The 27,959-nt window shown below is 36.2% G+C and overlaps 1 protein-coding gene across 6 annotated transcripts in view; it reads left to right on the forward strand.

Annotated features, from left to right (window-relative positions):
* The window catches only part of ZMAT1 (zinc finger matrin-type 1), a 156,239-nt gene that overhangs the window by 122,576 nt on the left and 5,704 nt on the right, over window positions 1-27,959 (forward strand). For 4 of the 6 annotated variants that reach the window (XM_067722628.1, XM_067722629.1, XM_067722624.1 and 1 more), the window contains 3 exons: window positions 13,502-13,608; window positions 17,690-17,864; window positions 19,474-19,758. In XM_067722628.1, the coding sequence (XP_067578729.1) occupies window positions 13,504-13,608; window positions 17,690-17,864; window positions 19,474-19,758 (565 nt within the window). In that variant the 5' untranslated portion in view covers window positions 13,502-13,503. Of the gene's footprint in view, window positions 1-13,501; window positions 13,609-17,510; window positions 17,613-17,689; window positions 17,865-19,473; window positions 19,759-27,959 lie in introns of all 6 variants that reach the window. The other 2 variants (XM_067722630.1, XM_067722625.1) reach the window with 2 other exon arrangements.

Here is a 27,959-nt window from a genome sequence, read left to right on the forward strand (position 1 = left end):
AAGAAGAGAGGGAGAAGCACAGATTTCAGAATTTTCTCTGGCTATTTGAGGGTGTGACCTTATAAAGCAAGGTTTTCATGCCCATCTTTTAGGTGGTTTTGGTTTTAATAAGTGCTTTTGTACCTACCAACAGGTATTACTCCTAACATAAAAAGATATTTCTTGACTATTTCAGTAGAAGTGGTATTTAGTTCACACAAAGTATATTATATACTTGTAAACAGCCTACTAACAGCAAACTGTAAAATTTGCCATTGAAATGTGTTTTAAAGCAGTATTGGAAATGCTTCTTAGGTGGTTGAGACCAAGTCCACCGCAGAAGATCTCAGTAAAGCATTTTGCCATAGTAAAGTTCATAATTAATTTCCAGTATATTCTGTGTCACTGTATGCTGCTAATTTGCCTCCAAAGTGAAAGACCGTGGACGCCAAAATAGAGTAAAATAATGTAAGTTACTTTTTCTTAGGAGGACACTGCATTAAAATTATCCCATAAAAATAATTTTCTCTTCACATTCTTAAATTATATATCCCATAACCTTTGACTCCTTTCACTTTGGAGGAATGGCAAAGCAGTAAAAAAAATCCCTTACAATATTTGTCATATGCACATTACATAAATGGCACTTACTAAATATGGAAGTTAGAAATACACTGTAACATGATTTTTTTAAATTTATTAACTCTCTTACTGAAAGCAACTTTTGAAAGACTATTTAGTGCATTCAGTCAGGCTGCATTTGTACAGTTGTTCTGGGATGAAAGTATGAAATCTCCTGGATTTTTTGTTTTTATACCAAAGTTTCTGTCTGTAACCAACAGGAAGGAGAGAACAGTTTTTCAGGGGTGAAGATCACAATTCAGTTTGGCTCTCATGGCCTTTTCACAGTAAGGTTTAGGACCAGCATCTTATGGAAAAATGCCTTTTTGCCTGGCTCTGTGACTGGCTTAGTTGCATTATCTTTGATATGCAAGTATTAATGGCTTTAAGAGATATAAATTCAGAAAGTAGCAGCAATACCCTGTGTATACTACTGCTAGCTGGTAAAAATGAGGAGAGCCCTTGAATAGGGGTCTGGTGTAGTGAATCTAGCTTCTGTTGTTAGTTTATCCGCTAGATTTTTCTGACCCTGAACAGATTCCAAGCTTCCTGGATTTGGGTCTTGACATTTTTGAAATAGAGGTAATGGAGTAGCCAAACTTGAGGTTGATTTCAGATCTGAAAGCATGAACCATGATTTTGCAGTGCTGCATTGATAATCTTTCGATGGCATTTCCATGGCTGTACACTGGAACAGTGATTCATAAGCCATAGAAACCTTCATCGAGAGTTATGACCTGACATTCAGTGAGTAATGAAATCTGTGTTGTAAGTGTTGAGACAATTTACTAGGATATGAGAAACCAAATATAATTGCTACCTAAAAATTATCTCTTACCATTTCATTTTGGGTAAATATCCTTCATTAACTGTTCAGTCCAAACCAAAACTCTTAAATTTTCATCTAACAAATTATGCATATTTGATATAGTATACTGTCCAAAACACTATTAGGTCTCAAAATATTTTTGTTTAGATATTTATAAATGCCATAAATGGTTACCAATTATGATAGTGGCTAAAAGAGAAGAGAGAAAAATGTTTCTTGGTGGTGTGCCAATGTCTTTTGCTTGTTTATTTTTTTAAGTCCTAGTTAGGAGATGGCTCTAACAGGTGGCAAAGAATTGTCAAGATTCAGATTATTACAAATCCACTCCAGATAGGACCATTAAAAGTTGTTTGATAAAGCATTTGCTGATCCATTTTCAACTGTAGTCAGCATTCCGGAGGATTTCATCTGTCTTGGGGTTGGTAATGAGCAAATATCAGTGGAGATTAGAGATTGCCAAGCAGGGAAGATTAGAAACTCTGAAAGGTTACAAGTGGGAAATTGGGCAATCAACATAAAAACAATCAACAAATAAAAGAAATGCCAAGTGAACACACATGAAAAAAGCACATACCTACCCCAAATTCATGGCAAGTGGAGTCATGAGAGTTTGAGGGACCCTTCATATTTCATTCAGTGAAGTTTTTCAAAAATGTTTAATGGCTCAAAACTGAATTTTCATCCAGTATTGATGTTGCCATGTGATCATAGTAAAAATCAAAACAAAAATAAACAAAAACCCTCTTGTTTATTTTCCTCTTCCTTTTAAGAAAAAGAAATTATTAAATGGATTCTCTTTTAGATTGGAGGACATGCTGGCATTTAATTTAGTTAATGATCTGTTTGCACAGCCATTACCTAACAAGACTTTCCTTTGTCTTGATGTTATTCAGTAAGTTCAAGTGCAGCATAAGAAAACCTAGTTAATAGCCTTTCCTTCATTTGTTCAGGAATCATTTATTGAACACCTGTGTGTGTGCGCGCGTGCACAGGCTCACATGCACCTGTGCCAGGCACTTGGTTCAGTGCCCAGAATATACAGGCGCACTAGACACAGCTATATTATAGAGCCCAATAGTAGTGCTTGATAGTAAAATTATAAAATAAAAAAATAATTGGGGAAAAAGCAGTTTTAAGGGTAACTAGCCAGACTCCTAAACTATCAAGGCTCCACCATCGTTTATTGTAAATCTGTACTTTGCCCATGGTGTTTCAAATACTATAGGCACACTAAAACACATTATATTATATATCTAATGTTAGTACTAAGGAAGAATAATTAACCAACTGTTAGAATTAATTTTTTTCCAGACTGAAGCAATTTATTTAACACTTGAAGTTGTTGGCATATTTAACAATCATCAGAGTGTAATACTGATAAAGCATTATATGGGTTAATTTATAAAATATATTCTTAGCAGTTATCTAATAAACAACATTTGTCATTGATTGAGTACCTACTGGCATAATTGCTTTGCTTTCCAAATTGAGACAATCTTCCAGTGTCACATAAAGTATTTTAAACTACTATGAAACATACATTCATTCGCTCATAAACTGAAGATTTTATAAAAAGGGCAAAATAATTAAAATTTTAAAATCAAAATCATAGGTTTTATTTTTCATTGTATTTTATTTTTACAAGAGATAAATAAACTGACACCAAGCATTGTAAATGGATAACCACAACAAAAGCAACAATGATTGCAATTACCAAACACGAAACATACTCATACTATTTCATAATATTGCCATTCAGTCCAGTAATCCTCCACTGTAACAGCTCCTTACTTTGCAGTGAAAATTGATTTCTATATTTTTTGCCTCTGAGTCCCTGTGGGATTTTTCTTTTATTCAAACAAAAGGTCACAAAAATTATAATCATCCTCATCAGTTCACTGAGTCCCATGTAATTAATTTTTTTTATCTTGATCTTTTGTTAGCACTTTATGAATTCACCAGTTTTCCATTAGAGTTTTGAAAATGCTTATTCATTCAGTTCAGCAGTATACTCAGTTACCAGAAACCTGTACTTGTCAGAGTCTTTTCCATGAACACCTTGAAGATGAAACCCTTTTATAGGAACATTTTTGTGAAAGCATCAGAGTACACCCAGAACTGTCTGTAAATGACAAAAGACGTAAAAATGACCACGGTTAAAGATTTGATGAAAGTTCATATTAATGCAATTGACAAGGATATTTAGTTATTTCTGAAATATACATTTTAAAGTAATAACTAGAATTATGACATATAACATTATACCAGAACATATAAGATTTTTAGAAATTTCATGTAGTCTGAAACATTTATATTAATGTATTTCCATACAAATAACCCAAAGGAAGTTTAGTATTAGTTGTTTTTCTTTGTTTTTTTTATACTGCAGGTTCTTATTAGTCATCAATTTTATACACATCAGTGTATACATGTCAATCACAATCACCCAATTCACACAACCATCCCCACCCCACCTTGGTTTTCCCCCCTTGGTGTCCACACGTCTGTTCTCTACATCTGTGTCTGAACTTCTGCCCTGCAAACTGGTTCATCTGTACCATTTTCACATACATGCGTTAATATACAATATTTGTTTTTCTGACTTACTTCACTCTGTATGACAGTCGCTAGGTCCATCCACATCTCAACAAATGACTCAGTTTCGTTCTTTTTTATGGCTGAGAAATATTCCATTGTATATATGTACCACAACTTCTTTATCTGTTCATCTGTCGATGGGCATTTAGGTTGCTTCCATGACCTGGCTATTGTAAATAGTGCTGCAGTGAACATTTTGGTACATGACTCTTTTTGAATTATGGTTTTCTCAGGGTATATGCTCAGTAGTAGGATTCCTGGGTCGTATGGTAGTTATATTTTTAGTTTTTTAAGGAACCTCCATACTGTTCTCCATAGTGGCTGTATGAATTTACACTCCCACCAAAGTGCAAGAGGGTTCCCTTTTCTCCACACCCTCTCCAGCATTTATTGTTTGTACATTTTTTAATGATGGACATTCTGACCAGTCTGAGATGATATCTCATTGTAGTTTTGATTTGCATTTCTCTAATGATTAATGATGATGAGCATTCTTTCATGTGTTTGTTGGCAATCTGTATATCTTCTTTGAAGAAATGTCTATTTAGGTCTTCTGCCCATTTTTGGACTGGGTTGTTTGATTTTTTGATATTGAGCTGCATGAGCTGCTTGTAAATTTTGGAGATTAATCCTTTGTCAGTTGCTTCATTTGCAAATATTTTCTCTCATTCTGACGGTTGTCTTTTCATCTTCTTAATGGTTTCCTTTGCTGTGCAAAAGCTTTTAAGTTTCATTAGCTCCAATTTGTTTATTTTTGTTTTTATTTTCATTTCTCTAGGACGTGGGTCAAAAAGGATCTTGCTGTGATTTATGTCATAGAGTGTTCTGCCTGTGTTTTCCTCTAAGAGTTTGATAGTCTCTGGCCTTACATTTAGATCTTTAATCCATTTTGAGTTTATTTTTGTGTATGGTGTTAGGGAGTGTTCTAATTTCATTCTTTTACATGTAGCTGCCCAGTTTTCCCAGCCCCACTTGTAGAAGAGGCTGTCTTTTCTCCACTCTATATTCTTGCCTCCTTTATCAAAGATAAGGTGACCATATGTGCGTGGGTTTACCTCTGGGCTTTCTATCCTGTTCCTTTGATCTATATTTCTGTTTCTGTGCCAGTACCATACTGTCTTGATTACTGTAGCTTTGTAGAATAGTCTGAAGTCAGAGAGCCTGATTCCTCCAGCCTGGTTTTTCTTTCTCAAGATTGCTTTGGCTATTCTGGGTCTTTTATGTTTCCATACAAATTGTGAAATTTTTTGTTCTAGTTCTGTGAAAAATGCCAGTGATAGTTTGATAGGGATTGCATTGAATCTGTAGATTTCTTTGGGTAGTAGAGTCATTTTCATAATGTTGATTTTTCCAATCCAAGAACATGGTATATCTCTCCATCTATTTATATCAACTTTAATTTTTTTCATCAGTGTCTTACAATTTTCTGCATACAGGTCTTTTGTCTCCTTAGGTAGCTTTATTCCTAGATATTTTATTCTTTTTGTTGCAGTGGTAAATGGGAGTGTTTTCTTAATTTCTCTTTAAGATTTTCATCATTAGTGTATAGGAATGCAGAGATTTCTGTGCATTAATTTTCTATCCTAGTACTTAACCAAATTAATTGATTAGCTCTCAGAGTTTTCTGGTAGCATCTTTAGGATTCTCTATTTATAGTATCATGTCATCTGCAAACAGTGACAGCTTTACTTCTTTTGCAATTTGGATTCCTTTTATTTCCTTTTCTTCTCTGATTGCTGTGGCTAAAACTTCCAAAACTATGTTGAGTAAGAGTGGTGAGAGTGGGCAACCTTGTCTTGTTCCTGATCTTAGTGGAAATGCTTTCAGTTTTTCAGCATTGAGGACGATGTTGGCTGTGGGTTTGTCATATATGGCCTTTATTATGTTGAGAAATGTTCCCACTATGCCAACTTTCTGGAGGGTTTTTATCATAAATGGGTGTTGAATTATGTCAAAAGTTTTCTCTGCATCGATTGAGAGGATCATATGGTTTTTCTCCTTCAATTTGTTAATATGGTGTATCACGTTGATTGATTTGCGTATATTGAAGAATCCTTGCATTCTTGAGATAAACCCCAGTTGATCATGGTGTATGATCCTTTTAATGTGCTGTTGGATTCTGTTTGCTAGTATTCTGTTGAGGATTTTTGCATCTATGTTCATCAGTGATATTGGCCTATGGTTTTCTTTCTTTTTGACATCTTTGTCTGGTTTTGGTATCACAGTGATGGTGGCCTCATAGAATGAGTTTGGGAGTGTTCCTCCCTCTGCTATATTTTGGAAGAGTTTGAGAAGGATAGGTGTTAGCTCTTTTCTAAATGTTTGATAGAATTTGCCTGTGAAGCCATCTGGTCTTGGGCTTTTTTTGTTGGAAGATTTTTTTTTTTTTTTTGCAGTATGTGGGCCTCTCACTCTTGTGGCCTCTCCCGTTGCGGAGCACAGGCTCCGGACGCGCAGGCTTAGTGGCCATGGCTCATGGGCCTAGCCACTTCGCGGCATGTGGGATTTTCCTGGACTGGGGCACGAACCCATGTCCCCTGCATCGGCAGGCGGACTCTCAACCACTGCGCCACCAGGGAAGCCCCTGTTGGAAGATTTTTAATCACAGTTTCAATTTCAGTGCTTGTGATTGGTCTGTTCATATTTTCTATTTCTTCCTTGTTCAGTCTCGGAAGGTTGTGCATTTCAAAGAATTTATCCATTTCTTCCAGGATGTCCATTTTATTGGCATATAGTTGCTTGTAGTAATCTCGCATGATCCTTTGTATTTCTGCAGTGTCAGTTGTTACTTCTCCTTTTTCATTTCTAATTCTATTGATTTGAGTCTTCTCCCTTTTTCTCTTGATAAGTGTGGCTAATGGTTTATCCACTTTTTTATCTCCTCAAGAACTGGCTTTTAGTTTTATTGATCTTTGCTATCGTTTCCTTCATTTCTTTTTTAATTTATTTCTGATCTGATCTTTATGATTTCTTTCCTTCTGGTAACTTTGGGGTTTTTTTGTTCTACTTTCTCTAATTGCTTTAGGTGTAAGGTTAGGTTTTTTATTTGAGATGTTTCTTGTTTCTTAAAGTAGGATTGTATTGCTATAAACTTCCCTCTTAGAACTGCTTTTGCTGCATCCCATAGGTTTTGGGTCGTCGTGTTTTCATTGTCATTTGTTTCTAGGTATTGTTTGATTTCCTCTTTGATATCTTCAGTGATCTCTTGTTTATTAAGTAGTGTGTTGTTTAGCCTCCATGTGTTTGTTTTTCTTACAGATTTTTTCCTGAAATTGATATCTAGTTTCATACCGTTGTGGTTGGAAAAGGTACTTGATACAATTTCAATTTTCCTAAATTTATCAAGGCTTGCTTTGTGACCCAAGATATGACCTGTCCTGTAGAATGTTCCATGAGCACTTGAGAAGAATGTGTATTCTGTTGTTTTGGGATGGAATGTCCTATAAATATCAATTAAGTCCATCTTGTTTAATGTATCATTTAAAGCTTGTGTTTCCTTATTTATTTTCATTTTGGATGATCTGTCCATTGGTGAAAGAGGGGTGTTAAAGTCCCCTATTATGATTGTGTTACTGTCGATTTCCCCTTTTACAGCTGTTAGTATTTGCCTTATGTATTGAGGTGCTCCTATGTAGGGTGCATAAATATTTACAATTGTTATATCTTCTTCTTAGATTGATCCCTTGATCATAATGTAGTGTACTTCTTTGTCTCTTGTAATAGTCTTTGTTTTAAAGTCTATTTTGTCTAATTTGAGAATTGCTACTCCAGATTTCTTTTGATTTCCATTTGCATGGAATATCCTTTTCCATCCCCTCACTTTCAGTCTGTATGTGTCCCTAGGTCTGAAGTGGGTCACTTTTAGACAGCATATATATGGGTCTTGTTTTTGTATCCATTCAGCCAATCTATGTCTTTTGGTGGCAGCATTTAATCTATTTACATTTAAGGTAATTAGTGATATGTAAGTTCCTATTACCACTTTCTTAATTGTTTTGTGTTTATTATTGTAGGTCTTTTCCTTCTGTTTTGTTTCCTGCCTAGAGGAGTTCCTTTAGCATTTGTTGTAAAGCTGGTTTGGTGGTGCTGAATTCTGTTAGCTTTTGCTTGTCTGTAAAGGTTTTAATTTCTCAGTCATTCTGATGAGATCCTTGCTGGGTAGAGTAATCTTGGTTGTAGGTTTTTCTCCTTCATCACTTTGTATATGTCCTGACTCTCCCTTCTGGCTTGCAGAGCTTCTGCTGAAAGATCAGCTTTTAACTTTTTGGGGATTCCCTTATGTGTTATTTGTTGTTTTTCCCTTGCTGCTTTTTATATTTGTTCTTTGTATTCAGTTTTTGATAGTTTGATTAATATGTGTCTTGGTGTGTTACTACTCCTTGGGTTTATCCTGTATGTTACTCTCTGTGCTTCCTGGACTTAATTATCTATTTCCTTTCCCATAATAGGGAAGTTTTCAACTATAATCTCTTCAAATATTTTCTCAGTACCTTTGTTTTCCTCTTCTTCTTCTGGGACCCATATAATTCGAATGTTGGTGCCCTTAATGTTGTCCCAGAGGTCTCTGAGACTGTCCTCAGTTCTTTTCATTCTTTATTCTTTATTGTGCTCTGCAGTAGTTATTTCCACTATTTTATCTTCCAGGTCACTTATCCGTGCTTCTGCCTCAGTTATTCTGCTATTGATCCCTTCTAGAGAATTTTTAATTTCATTTATTTTGTTGTTCATCACTGTTTGTTTGCTCTTTAGTTCTTCTAGGTCCTTGTTAAATGTTTCTTGTATATTCTCCATTCTATTTCCGATATTTTGGATCATCTTTGCTATCATTTTTCTGAATTCCTTTTCAGGTAGACTGCCTATTTCCTCTTCATTTGTTAGGTCTGGTGGGTTTTTACCTTGCTCCTTCATCTGCTGTGTGTTTCTCTGTCTTTTCATTTTGCTTAACTTACTGTGTTTGGGGTGTCCTTTTCGTAGGCTGCAGGTCGTAGTTTCCATTGTTTTTGGTATCTGTCCCCAGTGGCTAATGTTGACTCAGTGGGTTGTGTAGGCTTCCTGGTGGAGGGGACTCGTGCCTGTGTTCTGGTGGATGAGGCTGGATCTTCTCTGTCTGGTGGGCAGTTCCACATCTGGTGGTGTGTTTTGGGGTTTCTGTGGCCTTATTATGATTTTAGGCAGCTTCTGTGCTAATGGATGGGGTTGTGTTCGTGTCTTGCTAGTTGTTTGGCACAGGTTGTCCAGCACTGTAGCTTGCTAGTCATTGAATGGAGCTGGGTTTTTTTCGTTGAGATGGAGATCTCTGGGAGATTTTTGCCATTTGATATTATGTGAAGCTGGGAGGTCTCTTTTGGACCAGTGTCTTGAACTTGGCTCTCCCACCTCAGTGGCCCAGCGCTGACGCCTGGCTGGAGCACCAAGAGCCTGTCCTCCACGCAGCTCAGAATAAAAGGGAGAAAAGAAAGAGAGAAAGAAGAAGATAAAATAAAATAAAGTAAAATAAATAAAAAATTAAAACCTGAAATAAAATAAATTAAAAAAATAATTATTAAGAAAAAAAAATTTAAGTAATAAAAAAAAAAGACGGACAGACAGAACCCTAGGGTAAATGGAAAAAGCAAAGCTGTACAGACAATAATCACACACAGAAGCATACACATAAACACTCACAAAAAGAGAAAAAGGGAGAAAAATATACATATCATTGCTCCCAAAGTCCACCTCCTCAATTTGGGATGATTCGTTGTCTATTCAGGTATTCCACAGATGCAGGGTACATCAAGTTGATTGTGGAGATTTAATGCACTGCTCCTGAGGCTGCTGGGAGAGATTTCCCTTTCTCTTCTTTGTTTGCACAGCTCCCGGGGTTCAGGTTTGGATTTGGCCCCGCATCTGTGTGTAGGTCTCCTGAAGGCTTCTGTTCTTCACTCAGACAGGACAGGGTTAAAGGAGCAGCTGATTCGGGGGCTCTGGCTCACTCAGGCCGGGGGGGAGGTAGGGGTACAGATGTGGGGTGAGCCTGTGGCGGCAGAGACCCCCGTGACCTTGCACCAGCCTGAGGCGTGCCGTGCGTTCTCCTGGGGAAGTTGTCCGTGGATCACGGGACCCTGGCAGTGGCGGGCTGCACAGGCTCCAGGTAGGGGAGGTGATAGTGACCTGTGCTTGCATACAGGCTTCTTGGTTGCTGCAGTAGCAGCCTTAGCGTCTCATGCTCATCTCCGCACCCCTGTTGATGCACTCTCCTCCGTGGCTCCGAAGCTGCCCCCCTCCACCACCTGCAGTCTCTGTCCGGGAAGGACCTTCCTAGTGTTTGGAAAACTTTCCTCCTTCACAGCTCCCTCCCAGTGGTGCAGGTCCCGTGCCTATTCTTTTATCTCTGTTTTTTCTCTTTTCTCTTGCCCTACCCAGGTACGTGGGCAGTTTCTTGCCTTTTGGGAGGTCTGAGGTGTTCTGCCAGCGTTCAGTAGGTGTTCTGTAGGAGTTGTTCCACATGTAGATGTATTTCTGATGTATTTGTGGGGAGGAAGGTGATCTCCGCATCTTAATCTTCCGTCATCTTGAAGCTCCTCTCATATCCCTTTTTAATCACTTCTTTTCCTTTGTTGAATGCAGAATTAAGTCCAAATGCCCTGATGAAGCCAATTATGATTTGGCCTCATTCCAAGCTTTCAATTATTGTGTTTCATATTCTTGTGTATCCCCAGGTACCTTTTCTCCACTCTTTTTATCTGAATTTTATTCATCTTTTAAAGCTTAGTTCAATACCTGTTTACCTCTAGAAAGCTTTTCCCAAACTCCTCAGCAGGAACCCACTGTACCTTATGTCTTATATCACTTATGACATTTTGATCTTGGAATCATAGTTCTTTTTAAAAATAATTAATTAATTAATTTAACTGCACCGGGTCTTAGTTGCGGCACGGGGATCTTTAGTTGTGGCCTGCGGGATCTTCGTTGCTGCACGCAGAATCTTTAGTTGCGGCCTGCAGGATCTTCTTTGCGGCATGCAGGATTTTTCAGTTGTGGTATGCGAACTCTTAGTTGCGGAATGTGGGATCCAGTTCCCCCACCAGGGATTGAACCCAGGCCCCTGCATTGGGAGTGTAGAGTCCTCACCACTGGACCACCAGTGAAGTCCCCATGGTTCTTTCTACACACATCTTCCTTACTAAATTATAAATTCCTTGAGATTAGGAGTTATTCACTTGCTGTGTCATTTCCAACATGTGGAACAGTCATGTATTTATAATGGAAAAAAGTCAAGGTAAAACAAAGTTCCGCTCCACCAAATAACACATGTGACAAGTTATTTCGATTTCAGTGAATCCTAATTTCCTAACCTTCAGAATGTGGCAAATATCACTTACCTTGCAGACTTATTTAAAGAACTAAAGGGGTAAGCTATTATCTTGTTTACACATAGAGGGCCTTCAATAAGTGCTCTTTATTTTTTCTTATCTCTTTCCAAAATGTGTACCATAGTACTTTGAAACTAACCTCAGTAAATACCAATAAAGCTAAATGATGTGCAAGACATTGAGGGCCTGAACTTGGGTAGTGTTATGGGGAATTAAAAGGAAGAGATGGATATCAGATAATGTTATAAGCTAGAATTGACATGAAACAGTGATTTTCTGGGGAGCAGAATGGCTGAGATTTTGAGTCTGGAATATTATGCCATTTAATAAAGAAAAACAGACCAAGATCTTGTTTGAGAAAATGAGTCAAAGGCAATAAGTCTAGGCAATACCATTCTAAAGGAAAAGTTGTAGGGGTACCAGTAACTTCATGGACTTCATGGAAATTTATCTGGGTCACCAGTAATGAAAGGCTAGGTTAAAATATTTAGCCATCATATTTCCCAACTTGAGTGTCAGTGTCAAACTTTGACTATTAGAAGTGGGGAAATCTGGAATTAAAGGTTGATCTAGGAAAGAAATGAGTGTTAAATTTTAGGAACTGTTGAACCTCTAAATTAGTAGTTTCCTTTTGTCTTCTTAATGGAAACTTTTCCTCTGTAACAAGTTATATTGCCACCAAATGATAATATTTACTTATTATTAAAGAATTCAATAGGAAGCTCAATATCTTATCACTATGTTCAGATTGCATATAGTAGTTAATTCTGAAACAAGGCAAGTCCTGAAATACATTTTAGTTAAACTCTCTACCTTGCTGACTTTAAGAGTCAAAGTTAGAGAAATCATATATTTTAAAACAACCTAAAAATAATTCAGAGAGGATACTATATATTATAGGGATAAATTTTTAAGTGTTCATCAACTTGTTTTTGACATGTTCCTGGTTACAGTTATTATTATCTTGAGCATGCAATTTAAGTAAGCATTTTAATCCATACAGTGGTACTGAAAACAAAGCTTAGTTGTAGATATCCAACATAACTTTTAAAATAAATACCTCTAAAGGTTTTTAAATAGAAAGTCCTACATAATTCTTGCAAAAATTGAAAGAAAACAGTTGTACAGAAAATAAAATGTTAAATTTTCTCCCTTTCTTCCTTTTCTAGCCCCGCTTCCCAAAGTTAATCACTTTTAAATTTAATTTATATCTTTCCATATTTTTTATATGTGATGTATATTTAATTTTTGTTAGTGTTGGAAATGGATGTATTGTATTTATTGTTCTACAACTTTTTATCCATTTAATATATCATTGGCCTTTCTCTGTGAAAGTATGTGTGGTATCAGCTTATTCATTTAAATAGCCAAATAGCAAACAAAATTTTGATGTTTTGTGATTTATACCTTATAGATGCACTAATAAATTTGGGGGGAATACATTGAGCTGTTAAGAAGTTTAGATAGAAGTGTGGACCTCAAGTGTAAATTCAGAAAATTTTGGCATGTGTTATTTATTACAGTGAGAAACATTTAGAAATAACACTTCTAGATGTTATTATATGAACATTACTTTATATCTTTGGCGGCTTCTGTGAGACTTGTTTGGCCAGATGAATGTGCTAATGTTCGTACAACAATGGAAAATGTTTGCCTACTATGGGCAAAATTTTTTTGTGGTTCCGTGTGATTTTTAGATAACATTGGAACCATAGCTCCAGATAAGTGACAGTCTTATAACAATGCCTTTTTAAGGATTGTCTACTGTAAAACACAAATTCCAAGGCTTGGTTTTTTAATCCTGCTGCTCATTATTGGTGCCCCAAATCAGTCTACGAAGCTCATGAAGTTACTGGTACCCCCATAACTTTTAATTTGGAATGGTATTGCCTAGGCTTATCATGTTAAATAAATAACACTTGCTATATCCTACATTAGAGGCATATTTATTATGCTCATATTAAATTGCATACTCAATAAGCAAAAAGCTTTTACTGTAGCCTCACAAGCACTCAGGTTTGAGGTGGTATATGAAACAATATGTAGTTGAAGAATGAAAATGATACTTCTAAATATTCATTTATGTGATATATAGTCTCATTACCCTTTATTTTATTCATAGATATGACTTGGAAAGAACAGGAAAAGACTGAACTTTTTACAGATAATTTTTGTAATATATGTGGAGTGGTGCTGCAGTTTGAATCACAGAGGATTTCACATTATGAGGTAGGTTAAAAATACTGGGAATAGAATCTAAAATAGGTTTTTAAATATAACAGATAAACTTCATATATTATCTGTTTTTGATTCTTATGAGAATCCTGTGTATTATTTCCCTTTGATGGATGAGGAGCCTGGCTCAGAGAGGGACAGTAACTTACTAGCTTAAGTTTGGAGAATTTGGGTTTAAACTTAGCCTTTTTGACTCCAAAGCATGTTTTCTTTTCTTCACATCATTCTGCCTCCATTTGTATCTATGAAGCCACTATATCCTTCATGTCCTTGTAGTAAATATAAGGGAAGTTTTATAAAGCTTGTGTAGGAAACAGTTAATGTGAATCAAGGGATATTATTGAACTCCAGAGTTTTCCTTTACAGTAAATGAAGGATAAAAACAAAATGAACTCGTCTTGCACTTAATTTAGCTACATGTTTTTAAGCACAGTACCATAGAATTCTAGAGTTAAAAGAGGAATGTATAATGTTCTTACTTCTTTAGTTTATTGATTAGAAAACTGAAACCCAGAGGGATAGTGATTCTGCATAGCTAATCTTGGCATGACTAAGCTTAAAAATGATTTCTTCTAATTTCATATCCAGTGTTCTTTCCTTTCTTTTAGTGTTGTCTCCCATTTCTACATCATATTATGAACTATTGGATTTATTTTCATATCTGGTATCCTTGTTAACAAAAGTACTAGATACATTTACTTAAAAGAAATATAATGCCAGTTCTACTTTTTTAAACACCTCATCTTGTTTTGCCCATTGCTAATCTTATTGGCAACTATATTTCAGTCCTTATGTTGATTGGGATTCAATTACTGTAATTACAGATAGCGAAATTGTGTTGGCTGTGGATTGAGAGGACGTAGATTCAAGTCTTAACTCCACCATTGTTGTGAAACCCTGGGCAAATCACTTTACCTCTCTGAGCATGTTTCTTGAGCCTGCAAAATGGGGGCGTAAGATCTCTCTTACTATACTTGTGAGAATTAAGTGAAATCAGATATGTGATTGTGCCTAGCATATCCTGGGACCCCAAAGCTGAAAGATTTAGAGTTAATAAAGAGAGACATGTAATAAAGGGGCTCTGTGATAACTGTGGTTGGAGCCATTTGAATTTAAATTTGAAAAATCACTTTTATGGGCTTATGAAGTACTATTCAGTGTAGAAAATATACAAAAATATAAGAAAATATGAATCAATCATAATTCTGTTGCTTGTAAGTAAGCATCATTTAATTAACTTCTGTTTATATGATTCCAGTATGCTTTCTAAACACACAGACATATTTTTACAAAAGAGAATTGTATGTTGTTTTGCACTTGCTTTTTCATATAAGAACATATTCTGAACACTTTGTCTTATCATTACATCGTTTTACTTTTCTGTAATAGTTTAATGGCTATAAGGCATTATGTTATGTAATGTTGTAGCATATTTTTAAATTTAAATTTCAGTGCCATCTGTAAGTTTGGTACTTAAGCTTGTTAAATAATCAAATCAAAACTATACATGACTTTCCATATATTTGAAAGCACTTCTGTGCAAATATCCTACTTGAAAAGGGGATTTTTTTTCTCTTTAGTATACAGCTTGGTTAATAGCGTCAGACTATCTCAGCATAGTATTTATTGTTCATGTAAAATAGGACAGTACTGCAGAAGATTTGAATTTTAATGAGGTTGCACTTATTAATATTTCCTTTTGTATTTATACTTACATGTTTAAGAAACCATTCTTTGTTCTTTTGTCATATAGATATTTCTATTTTCTTCTAATACTTTTAAAAGCTTTATTTTTTAGGTTAAAATGTTTGATCCATCTGGTATTGATTTTCACATATGGAGGGTGGTAACATTATTTTCCATACAGATAACCAGGTATCCCAGCAATATTTATTTAAACAGTCCATCCTTGCCTCACTGATTTGTAGTGGCATCTCTATCATAAGTTAATTTATATATATATTTATAATGTTATTATGTTCTATTGTATTGCTTTGTTTGCCTGTCTCTATAATAATTTCACCTTATTAGTATAGCTTTAAAATATGCCATGATACCTGGTAGGGAAAATTTATATGACAAAAAACTCATTATAAAGTTAAAAGACAAGCCACAGATTGAGTGCTATTTATAACCGATATAACTAACAAACGATTAGTATCTAGAATATATAAAGAACTATATATCAATTAGAACAAGAAACAACCCAATAGAAAAATGGGAAAGTGTTATAAACAGGCTATAGAAGAGATACTTAACTTCAGAAGTGATCATATGGGAAATGCAAGTTAAAGTGATAATGAACTATCTTATCAAAACCATCATGTTCGCAAAAATTGAAATCTAATAGCACTTAACACTTCAGGAGAATATAGGAAGACAAATCACTCATATATGCTACATTTGGAGTTGTAAACTGCTTCAACATCTTTTTTTAAATTATTTTTTATTGGAATATAGTTGCTTGCTTCAACATCTTTGGAGAGAAATTTTATAATACCTATTAAAGCTGAAAACCCTCATACCTTATAAGCCAAATAGTCCATATCTAGGTGTCTACTTTAAAGAAACTCTTGGACATTATATTAGGAGATATATTTACATATGTTCAGTGCAGAAATGCTTGTGATAGCAAAATAAACAGAAACATAACTGCCTTCAGTAGGTAACTTGATGGGTAGCATATGGAGTGGAATATTATGCAGCATGTAATATGAATGAACTAGAGCTATATGTATCAATATGGGCAAATCTTACATAATATTGAGTTATAAAAAGTTGAAAAGGATATGAATAGACTGATTTCATTTTCATAAAATTAAAAAAATGACAGTAGTACATAATACTGTTTATGGGTACATGCATATCTAGTAAAAGAAGAGAGGCATAGAGGAAATGATATAGACCAACTTTAAGATAGTGGTTACCTATCGGGAGGAGGGGAGGGATTGTTGGCATGAGGAGATAGGACTGTATGTGTAAAATTTCACCTCTTTTGAAAAGGAGATCTGAAACAAATATAGAAAAATGTTAATAATATCTGTTAAAACTGGACAGTGGGTATGTACTTCAGCTATATTATTTCCTGTGCTTTTCTATATATATATATTTCACAATTTAAAATGCTGTAGAGAGAGGGTAAGTAGTTGCCTCACAGTATATGTTCAGGAATGTTAGTTTCCCTTCTATTTACACCAACATTTTCATTATTATGTATTTTGTTCTACATTTGTTCAGAGATTTTTCTAATGTGCCTAACCTAGAAGAGTTAATTTCCTCACATAAAAGAATTTTAGAGGTAAGCAGTACAGGGCTGATGTGACAGCTCCATAACGTTATCAGAGATCTAGGCATTTTCTCTCTTTCTACTCTGATGAACTAGCCTCTGTCCTCAAGATCCCCCATAGTCCCAGATGACCTTTAAATCTTAATTCCAGAAGCAGGAGGGAAGAAGGTTAGAAGAAGGGTTCATCCTCCATCCTTTTAGGAGGCTTCCCAGAAGTTCTACCCAGCATTTCAGATTACATCTTATTGGCCAGAATAGAGTCACAAGATTACGTCTTGCTGAAAGAGAGGCTGGAACATGCAGTCTTTTAGCTGGGTATATTGCCTAAGATGTGTAACTAAGGAAGAAGAATAAGTTTGATATTAGGCAAAAAAATCTAGGAGTCTCTGTCAAAAACAAAAACGTAGAAGTTATTGGACTCTAAATTACAGCATTATTTTCATTTTAATTGAGATTTAGAGATTTGAAAGCATGTGAAGCCTTTTCGTAAACTTGGTACACATTAAATATATTTCAATTCACGGGTACTGTCCTCAAATTTGAAGAGGTGTAAATTTGGGGTACCTCTGTTATTGAATAAACAAAGTCATATTATATATATATTTTTTAGAGTGAAAAACATGATCAAAATGTTAGGTTTTATTTTCAAATGCATGGGGAACAAAATGAAGTGCCTGGTAAGAAAATGAAGATGGATGTTAGGAATTTTCAGGTGAGTGTCCTTTGTTGATGTTGTAATTCGAAAGTTTGAGTTATTGAATCTTTCTAACAAGATTGTGCTTATTTCAGATGCATAGGAGTGAAGTAGTGGACAGAAACAAATTTTGTGATCTCTGCAACATGATTTTTAGCTCCCCAGTTGTTGCTCAGTCTCACTATGTGGGGAAATTCCATGCTAAAAAACTGAAGCAATTAATGGAGGAGCATGATCAGGTATCTCCATCAGGATTTCAGCCAGAGATGGGTAAGATGACATTCACTCTTTAACTTCAATACAGGGTCTCTCTATAATTTTTTCCCATCTCTGCCATCCATTTTTTATTGGAGAGACTTTTACTCTGCCACAGTAACTTGGTTCTTCTTCTGCCTGGTTAATCTCTTTCTGTATCCTTGTAATTTAATATAGAGATCATAATTGCTAGCTGAATTTTAAGAAATGTTGTGACCTCTCCTTTTCAGTTTATTAAATCCAAATAAAAGCAAGTTATTTGCTATGTTGCTATACAGAAAGAACAATAAGCAACCTGAACTCTCCAGTTTCTAATCAAATTATAAAGTCTTAGCTCCTTCTTACTTCTTCCCCTTGGCATCTATCTCATTCTTCTTTTTTTGCTTTAGTACTTTCCAAAACATTACCTCATAGTGTGTGTTCAGACCAATGTCTTCACCATAATATAGTTATGTTGCAGCATTTTCTGACTATAACTATAGCCAAAAAAAAAAAGGTATGGAATCTTCTTCTACCGGATTGCTCATTTCTTTCTTCCTATGAATATAAAGAAAAGGTACTACTAGCATTATCAATCAGCAGTTATTGAGTACTTATTTTATGTTAGATGCCAAAGATACAGAGAACTGTAAAACATTGCTGTTTCCTCCTTCCAGTGATGTTGGGCCGCCAGCGCATGAGAGAACTGACCCACAGATCTCACTTCTGACCTGAAGTGGCAGAGTACACCCGGAAAACCCAGCCTGTATTTTGAAAATGTGCCTGTATTTTGAAAATGTGTGCCAGAACAAAAAATAAGATGATCAATTCTCTGGAATAAATAATTTACCACATTCTCACTAGCTTCAACACTTTAGGAATAAAGCATGTCTAGCATGGAAATTTTACCAACATTAATTTCCAACTCATAGTGTAGGCCTCATCAGCATTAAAACATATAGTTTTCTTAATAAATGAAACCAGAATTATTTTTAAATTTATTCTAGTCTCTCTAATTTTTGTATATTTGTTTTTCTGTCTGTCAGTCAAGAGGGACAGAATCAGTGTGCCCTACAAGAGAAAGCATCTTGTAAAGCCTTATCTTTAGTCCCCAAAATTCATAAATTTGGGCTCAGAGAGGAGACTAAATGAAAGAGATCTGAAATAACTGTAAATGTGGAAACATACTTTTATAGCCTTAAACAACTGCATAAATTTTATTTTGATACAGACACCACAAATCTGGACTGAATAGGTGATTTACTTTGCTACTCAAGAAAGACACCAACTTAGAAGTTGGTACCATCTCTTTTACCCTCACTAATTTCAAGAACCATCCTAAGACATCTCTTATGCCTTTATTGATTTTTCAGATGAATAAAATTCATTTGAAATACATGCCTAATGCTGAATATTCTTTCCTGTATCTTTGTTGGAGAAACTTGGTGACAGACTTGTATTCAAATTTCTATTCTCACAGAAGGAAATTCGTTTTAGCCTGAGTACCTTTATCCAACAGCCCTATATGGAAAAAGTCCAGAGATAGTAGGTTTTAAAAAAACTCTAACTTTCCCTAATACTTTATAATGAATGCAGCTCTAATAGCTGGACACATGTTGATCACTTTTCATTATGACTATTTCAGCAGGTGTGCCTATTACTACTTCTGCTGAGTCAACTTTTCTGAAGCCCCTTGTTGTCAAGCCTCCTCCAGGTGGGATTAAAGACGAGACTACGCCTTCCTCTTCCAGCAGTGCTTTGGATTTGAATAATCCAAACAAGTATTGTAAGCTCTGTCCTGCTTCCTTTAATGGTCCATTAATGGCCCAACAACATTATGTTGGGAAAAAACACAAAAGAAATGAAGCTAAGAAGAAGTTTGTAGACAAGATAAGAGAGAAACCTCTTCCAGCAAAATCAGATGCAAATGGTAAATAGTAAAATTATCTCAAATCTCTTTCTTAGAAAGTTTATATTTTATTAAACATATCTGGCTTATGTATATACTATTTTGCTTTTACTGAATACAAGGTTTATAATACTCATGGGATCATAGAATTTTCGATAAGGACTTTTGAGTCCATATAGGTCTGTCTGTTGGTTTTCTAGAAAATGAGACCCAGAAAGGTTTAGATGACACTTACTAATAAAATATAGGTATTACCACGGTTTCATGTTATATCATAGGTACATAAGGAAGTATTTTAAATTAGTATCATGTAGTTATATCATTCGGTCACTAAGTATGACTTAAGTGTCTCTTAGTTGCTAGGCTAGTTATTCTTGGGAATACAAATGAAGATATACTATTTTCCCTGAAGGGGCAAGTGTATAACTAATTGGGTTAATAATACTTCATTGCAAGAGGCTGCAGACATGGATTTTTGTGTACATATTTTTGGTAACCAGAGAAGCCAAACATCATGGTTCAGAAAATCTTTATAGAGGAAGTATATGATTTAGATTGATAGCAGTGGGAAGGAGAGAGGATGAACAAAAGAGCTGAGAAAGAGTGGCAAGAATTCAGGTGCAATAAAGATTCTGATCCTGACTGGAGTGATCCACTTGCTCTTCTAACCATATGTTTTTTCATTTTTCCCCCACAGGCACCATCTCACTACTAGTATTTTTATTCCCTTTTCATATTCTCTTCTCCACCCACTTTTCCTCTACTCACCATTATTTTTCAATTCTTTCCTTACTAGACCTTTTTGCTTAATGTGAAAATGTTCATTACTCCCTCCTTGAAGCTCTATTCTTTGTCATTAGTAACTCCTTATGCTATTGTTCTTTTCCCGTGTTTCTATTTATTTTCTGTTTTCTTTGGGGGCTCTTTTTTAAATTCATTGTCTAAATGTAGACGTTCCCATGGTTCCATTCTTGACCTTAATCTATAACATGATCTAATCCGTTCCTCTGATTTCATCTGTCATCTGTATGCTTATGACCTTTCTGCAAAGCTTTAGATTCATATATTCAAAGAGCAGCTACCTCTTCACCTGTATACCTCATAGCCATTTCAAATCCACTCAGTCATTCAAAGTAGAAACCTGTAGTTAATTGTAAATCCCGCAGCACCATCTACTTCACTTCCTATATCTAATGAGGCACCAAGCCATGACTGTTTTACCTCCTGAATCTTACTGTTGCCTTTTCTCCAGCCATGCTTTTCCCATACTAGTTCAGGCCCTCAACATCTTTTCTAGAGTTTTGCTACTCAAAGTGTGGTTTGTGGCCAGCATTATAAACATCACTTGGGAGCTTGTTAGAAAAAATAATCTCAGGCCTCACTGCAGACCTACTGAATCAGAATCTGCATTTTAACAAGATGCTTAGGTGATTTGTACTCACAATAAATTTTGAGAAGCATTGTTCTAGAATATTGCCACAACCTCTAACTACTCTCCTTGCCATCAGTTTTGTCTCCCCAGATCTACCCTCAGTTTAACCACTAGAGTGTTTCATCTAAAGTGTACGTCTTTTCATGTCATTCCCCTGCTTAAAAGTCCTTATTTCTCTATTTTCTAAGGATAAAAATCTAAGCTTCATAGCTCTCTACCCTCTTGTCCCTATCTCCTTCTCCAGGCTTATTCCCTGCTACTTCCTGCTATGATTTATGTGGGTCAGAATCTACAAACTGCTTATGGTTTCCAGAAACCATTACCCCATTTCTTGTCTCTGTGCCCTTCATGCTGCCATTTTGCCTAGAACATCTTCATGTCCCTCTTCTCTTGACCAACTCCTACTCATTTAACTTCTTTCAAGCCTTTTCACTTCCTTCAAGGCTTATATTCTGTGCTTCCTTAACCTGAATATCTAATTATCTCTCCCTGTGTCTTTATCTCCCACTAGAATGTAAGGTCTTTGAGGGAAGGGACTTCATATAACTCATCTGTATTTCCAGTACTAGAGATAGAAACTGGCACAGAGTAGGCCTACCTCAATAGAGATTAGTTTAATATATGAATCAGTGAACTATTAACCTTTATTTATTGAGTGCTAACCCTGTGTTTGTACTATTAAGTTTTCTGCTTAATGTGATTCAACATGTCCCCAAAAGTTACATAGAGATCTGTATTTTTATCTAGGATTTTAAAGAACGTTGATTTAGGCAAGTGTAGAAATAGAAGTGGTAGGGCTTCTGAAAGTCGTAGATGTTTGGAGAAATGACAGACTTCCACTTGTTAGGGTATTTTTCCCATCGCTACGCTGAGGGTGATCTGAAATAAGTGACTTCTAGTTTGTGGCATTAGGTAAATTGGAACTGAGAAGTGTTTCAGCCATGAGAAATGTGTGCACTTTGGTCACTTCTGAAAGGAGGGTCATTTTAGCACTCTGAAGTTTCAAGGTTATTAGATTGAGAGAAGGATTTTGGTGAAATTTTTATCTGGCTGGGGAGGCGAGTGCTGATCATCAGCATAATTTAATCCAGTCTTTGAAGTCATTTTATACTAGCCTCTGAAGATGAAGCTCAAAGAACAGATTTTCAACCCTGCCTTGACTATTTCATTTTGATAACAGTAAACATTTGAGGATTAAAAAAATAGCTGAAGAATTTAAAGTAGCAAATGAGAATTGCAAAGAACAGCTACAGCAGAAGCCCATATTATAAGTGAGCAAGCGGTAAGACAAAAACAGCTTAACCTGTGCCACTTTAACTATATTCACTCTTCACCCATTTTCTCCCTTCTTTCTGTCTCTGCCGTCTTTTCTGTCTGCTATGGTTTATATATGTTTCTACTATATCTAATCTCTTTCCCTTTTTCTTCATCATTCTTACTGCTCTCTTCATGTCCCTCATTCAGTCCAGATCTTATTAGCACAGGAATGGCTACCATAACAATATGGAAATAAAATATGTATGTATTTTTAATTTACTGTATTTGTTTTGTTTATTTTACTAATTTCTAGCCCCATTATTGCACTTAGATGTCTCACCTTCACCTGTAACTCAGCATATCTAAAACTGAATTAATAATCTTCCCTAAAACCACCTTAAATTTACCAAGTTTTCTTTCTTTGCCAGTAGTACCACTATTTATTAGTCACCCACACTTGAATCTTTGAGGGCATCTTTGACTAAATTTCCCTATCTCCTATCCGTCCACAGTCTTATCAGGTCTTTTTAGAACTGTTTCTTCTTCCTTTATCGTTCCATTGCATTTCCACTACCATCATCTCACAGTTTAATGCTGTAAACACCTTCTGGAAGGCTTTACTTATACCTCATTGTTATTCTCTCACTACCTAGTAGCAAGATTTCAACCCAGGATCAATTCCACAGTCCACTTGTTCTACTTTTACATTCAGAACACTGAGTGATGCTATGGAGAATTATATAAGGCTAGAGATTGGGTGCCTCTACAGAGTCTTAGTATCCAATCTCTGTGGCCTTTTAGTCCTACTTAATACTTTTCCTTTTCCTTCACTTTCCTTTCAGCAGTGATTTTTAAGCCTACACCACTCTCCAGGACTCTCTTCTACTGTTCAACACTCCCCCTCCTCACAACATTCAGGCAAGCTTATTCCTTATTTCATCAAGAAAAATGTGGCCATCAAATGTGCATACCAAGTATCTTGCCTTAACCAAATAATCCCTTAACCTTGAGTTTCCCTTTAACTACTACACTTTCCCCTTCTCTTCTTTGCCAGGTTTTTTTTGGTTGTGTTGTTGTTTTTGTTTTTCAAATATACTCTTAACTGTCTTTACTGATATTCACTCCTCAACTCATTACCATTTGTTGACACACATTCCCCCAGCCCTCCACACCACCACTGTACCGTTCCACTGAAACTGTCCCTCACGGGGTTATTGTGACTTCTAAATTTCTAAATCCAATGGCCATCTTTACTCCATTCACTAAACTTTCCTCCTTTGACATCAGTCTCTCCTGTTCATCCTTACAACTTTGTCCTTTACTTCTTGATCTTTCATGGTCCCCCTCCTCCTCTACCATCTAGTTTAAAGAGTGGTGCTCTCCAGGGTTTTTATCATTATGTTGGTGTTGCTATGCCCACCCATACATTATCCTCAGGACATCTCACCCACTCTGATTGTCTTAACTAACCCCCATCCCCTGACTTCTCCAAAATTAACCTATCTTCTGCCTTTCAAATTCCCATATCTAACTGCCTATTGGACACCTTTACATGAAAATCTCACAGATATATCAGACTCTGTGTGTCCAAATTCAAACTCACCAATGCTTATTCTCCCACCTCCTAAAATAGTGCTTCCTTATGAAGTTCCAATTTCAGTTAGGATCACCACCCACTCAGTCACCAAACTATGCTGAGAGGTATTTTAGACTTCTCTAGATTCCTCCTTCTCCCTTATCTCCCACATTCACTCAGTCATTAAATTTTGTCTGTTTTAATGGTAAGTATTTCACCAATATCCCTGCTTCTCTCTACCCCTACTGTGACCTTTCTAGCCCATGCCCTCCTCATCTCTTGCCTTATGTAACTGTGGTCTCCTTACTTCCAGGCTTGCTCCTCTTAAAATTACCCTCCATATTGCAGTTAGAGGAGAGATTTCTCTAAAACACACAGCTGACCATGTTACTTACTACTTAAACCACTTCAAGGTTTCCCAGCCCACAGAATAAAAATCTAGGCTCCTTAGCATAATATAAAAGTCTCTTTGATGTGATATACTTTTGCCTCTCCCATCTCATCCCCTTATATTTTATTCTGCAACAATTCCAAATTTTAACTAGTTACTGTAAACACTTCTGTGTTCTTTTCATGCTATTTCCTCTGCCTACAGTACTCTTCTCAACTCTTTTAACCGTTAACTATTTTTCATTTTTCCAAGTTTAACTAAGGCATCATCTCTTCCAGTAGCCCTCTTCAGGCTCCCATATTGTACTAAATGCCTCTGCTTCATTGAATTCCCATACCTCTTAAGCATACTTGTCTTACCTTTTACCAAATGAGATTGAAATCCTCTGTTCATGTGTCTGTTTCTCACTTGGATTTGTGAGCAACCTGCCCAATTTATTAATCTTGTACCTCTAGAATCTAGCATGATGCTTGGTGCCACAGAGGTGTTTAGTGTTGGTTGAACAGATTATTTGAATTCAGCACATCATGCTCATTTCTGTCTCTTCCATACCTGATATTGTTTTCATCCCCTGGAATTCCCTAACTGCTTTCCTTACAATTCAAATCCTTCTTTTCCTCCAAAGTCCATCACAACTTCCCTCGCTTCTCTAGCTCTTGATATTCTCCCCTTCCTCTGATTTTTCATAGATATTACTGTTCATTGACAGTTGCATTAATTATAGTCCCTTAACTGAATTGGCCCCCTTGAGACAAGGGATTGTATTTTATTCTGCAATATCCTTCTCAGTGCTTTATATGGGAATGAGTATATGGTTTTTCTCAATATTTGATAATTGTTTATTGAAAGGCAGTGTTGTGTAGTGGGATAAACATAGATTTGGAGAAATGTTTGAAGTCAGTTGCCCAGTTGCACCTCAGATTCCTCAGGTATAAAATGAAAATAAGACTACTTCACAGGATTGAAAGAGGATGAAATGAAGCAGTATATACAGTACCCATCACAGAATAGGTCATCAACAAATGTTAGTTTTCTTGAAATATTTTGTTTTCCTGCTGTAATTTAAAAACATGTAAACTGGACATTTTCTGTTTTTCTTCATAAGCTAAATGCCACATTAAGTTGCATTTTTGCTTGCATGTAGCTCTCAGTTGATTTTCCCCATTTAAGATACTAGATCAATGGTTCTCATTCTTGACTACATACTAGAATCATGCAGGCAGCTTTTAGAAATCCCAATGCACAGGCCATCGCTAAAATCAATTAAATTAGAATCCCTGGGACCCACACATTAGTGTTTTGTTTTCTCTTTTTTAACTCCCCAAGAGGTTATGATATAGAGCCAAGATTGAGAACCAAAATGTTAGACTATAAAGATATGCAGTTCCTCAATCTATCCTATGAAAACAAAGACCTTAGTCCAGGGAGTTATGAGATACGGCTGTGATTAGGAGAAAAGTGGGCTCCACAAGTGTTAGCTTATGGATGATTCTGAAAGTTACAGGTTGCAAAGAAGCTTGAGTTTCTGGGTGAAGTCAGAAACGGAATCCTAGCAGGGCTGAGGGGAGCAAAGTTTGACAGGCCCAAGGAGCAGACTCAGATAGGAGAATGGACAGTGTAAGGAGCATAGTAGAGGCAGGTTTCAGTAGGATCAGACCAGGAATTTTGATCTTGGGGCCAATAAATAGACTTCATGTCTTCACAGAAAGGGTTTACACCATTTTTATATATTATTTTCTGAGATGTCTATATCCTAGAAAAAGATAAAGAATATCAGTGTGTGAAAAAGACAAAGGCTAAGGTAATAGAAAGCAGACCATAGTTCCAGAACTGCCTCTGGATCTTTCATATGTGACCTGCAGCTGCTCTAAACTACTATATTGCCTATATTATAATCTTCTGGTATAACTTGTGAAGAAACCAAGGAGGAACTGAGGAGAACATTATATACAATATACTCTATAAGCACTAAACAAATATGTAAAACCTCTGAAATATAATCTGAGTTTATAATCATACTGAAGATCATTGACTTGATAATCTAGGCAGTGGTGCTCAACAGTGTCTGCACAGAAAAATCATCTAGAGTGCTTTCAAAAAGTAAGAAAGCCTGGTTCTACCCCTAGAGATTCTGATTAAATTAGTCTTATGTGGAGCTGTAACATGAATATTTTTAGAGTTCTCCACAAGGTTCCAATGTGTAACTAACCTTAAGAACCACTAGTCTAGAGGAAACCAGGATTCCTGCTTATCTTGCATAACTTGGGTGCCCTCAAAATACATGGTATTGGCCAAGTGAATATGAGCCTTAATTTTCCCACCTGTGAAATAAGGTTAGTAATAATTTCCTGAAAAGGGTTGTTATGAGCATGCAGAGTCCTGGATTTAGTCCTCAGCTTTGCAGGAAGTCCAGAGTCTTCAGAGGTGATCAGCCTCAAATCAGGGACTCCGCAAACCAAAAACAAAATTGGAAGATGCAGAAAAATAACCAAGGAACTGGAAAGGTATTCCCTTAGTGGTTTTCTCCACACATCCTCTGACAATAACTAGCTGGGGTACTGTTAAAATACACAATCCCTGTCCCAGTGAATCATATTCTCCAGAGGAGGGGGTCTAGGGATCTGTATTTTAAACTCACACTCCAGGTGATTCTTTTTTTTTTTTAACATCTTTATTGGAGTGTAATTGCTTTGCAATGGTGTCTTAGTTTCTGCTTTATAACAAAGTGAATCAGTTATACATATACTTATGTTCCCATATCTCTTCCCTCTTGCGTCTCCCTCCCTCCCACCCTCCCTATCCCACCCCTCCAGGCGGTCACAAAGCACCAAGCTGATCTCCCTGTGCTATGCGACTGCTTCCCACTAGCTATCTACCTTACGTTTGGTAGTGTATATATGTCCATGCCTCTCTCTCGCTTTGTCACAGATCACCCTTCCACCTCCCCATATCCTCAAGTCCGTACTCTAGTAGGTCTGTGTCTTTATTCCTGTCTTACCCCTAGGTTCTTCATGACATTTTTTTCTTAAATTCCATATATATGTGTTAGCATATGGTATTTGTCTTTCTCTTTCTGACTTACTTCACTCTGTATGACAGACTCTAGGTCTATCCACCTCATTACAAATAGCTCAATTTCATTTCTTTTTATGGCTGAATAATATTCCATTGTATATAAGTGTCACATCTTCTTTATCCATTCATCCGATGATGGGCACTTAGGTTGTTTCCATCTCCGGGCTATTGTAAATAGAGCTACAATGAACATTTTGGTACATGACTCTTTTTGAATTATGGTTTTCTCAGGGTATATGCCCAGTACTGGGATTGCTGGGTCATATGGTAGTTCTATTTGTAGTATTTTAAGGAACCTCCATACTGTTCTCAAATATAATACAAATATTATATATATTAATATATATTATTGTATCTGTCTTCTCATTTTGCTTATCTTACTGTGTTTGGGGTCTCCTTTTTGCAGGCTGCAGGTTCGTAATTACCATTGTTTTTGGTGTCTGTCCCCAGTGGCTAAGATTGGTTCAGTGGGTTGTGTTGGCTTCCTGGTG

Source organism: Pseudorca crassidens, chromosome X (assembly GCF_039906515.1).
Source record: "Pseudorca crassidens isolate mPseCra1 chromosome X, mPseCra1.hap1, whole genome shotgun sequence".
NCBI lineage: Eukaryota > Metazoa > Chordata > Mammalia > Artiodactyla > Delphinidae > Pseudorca > Pseudorca crassidens.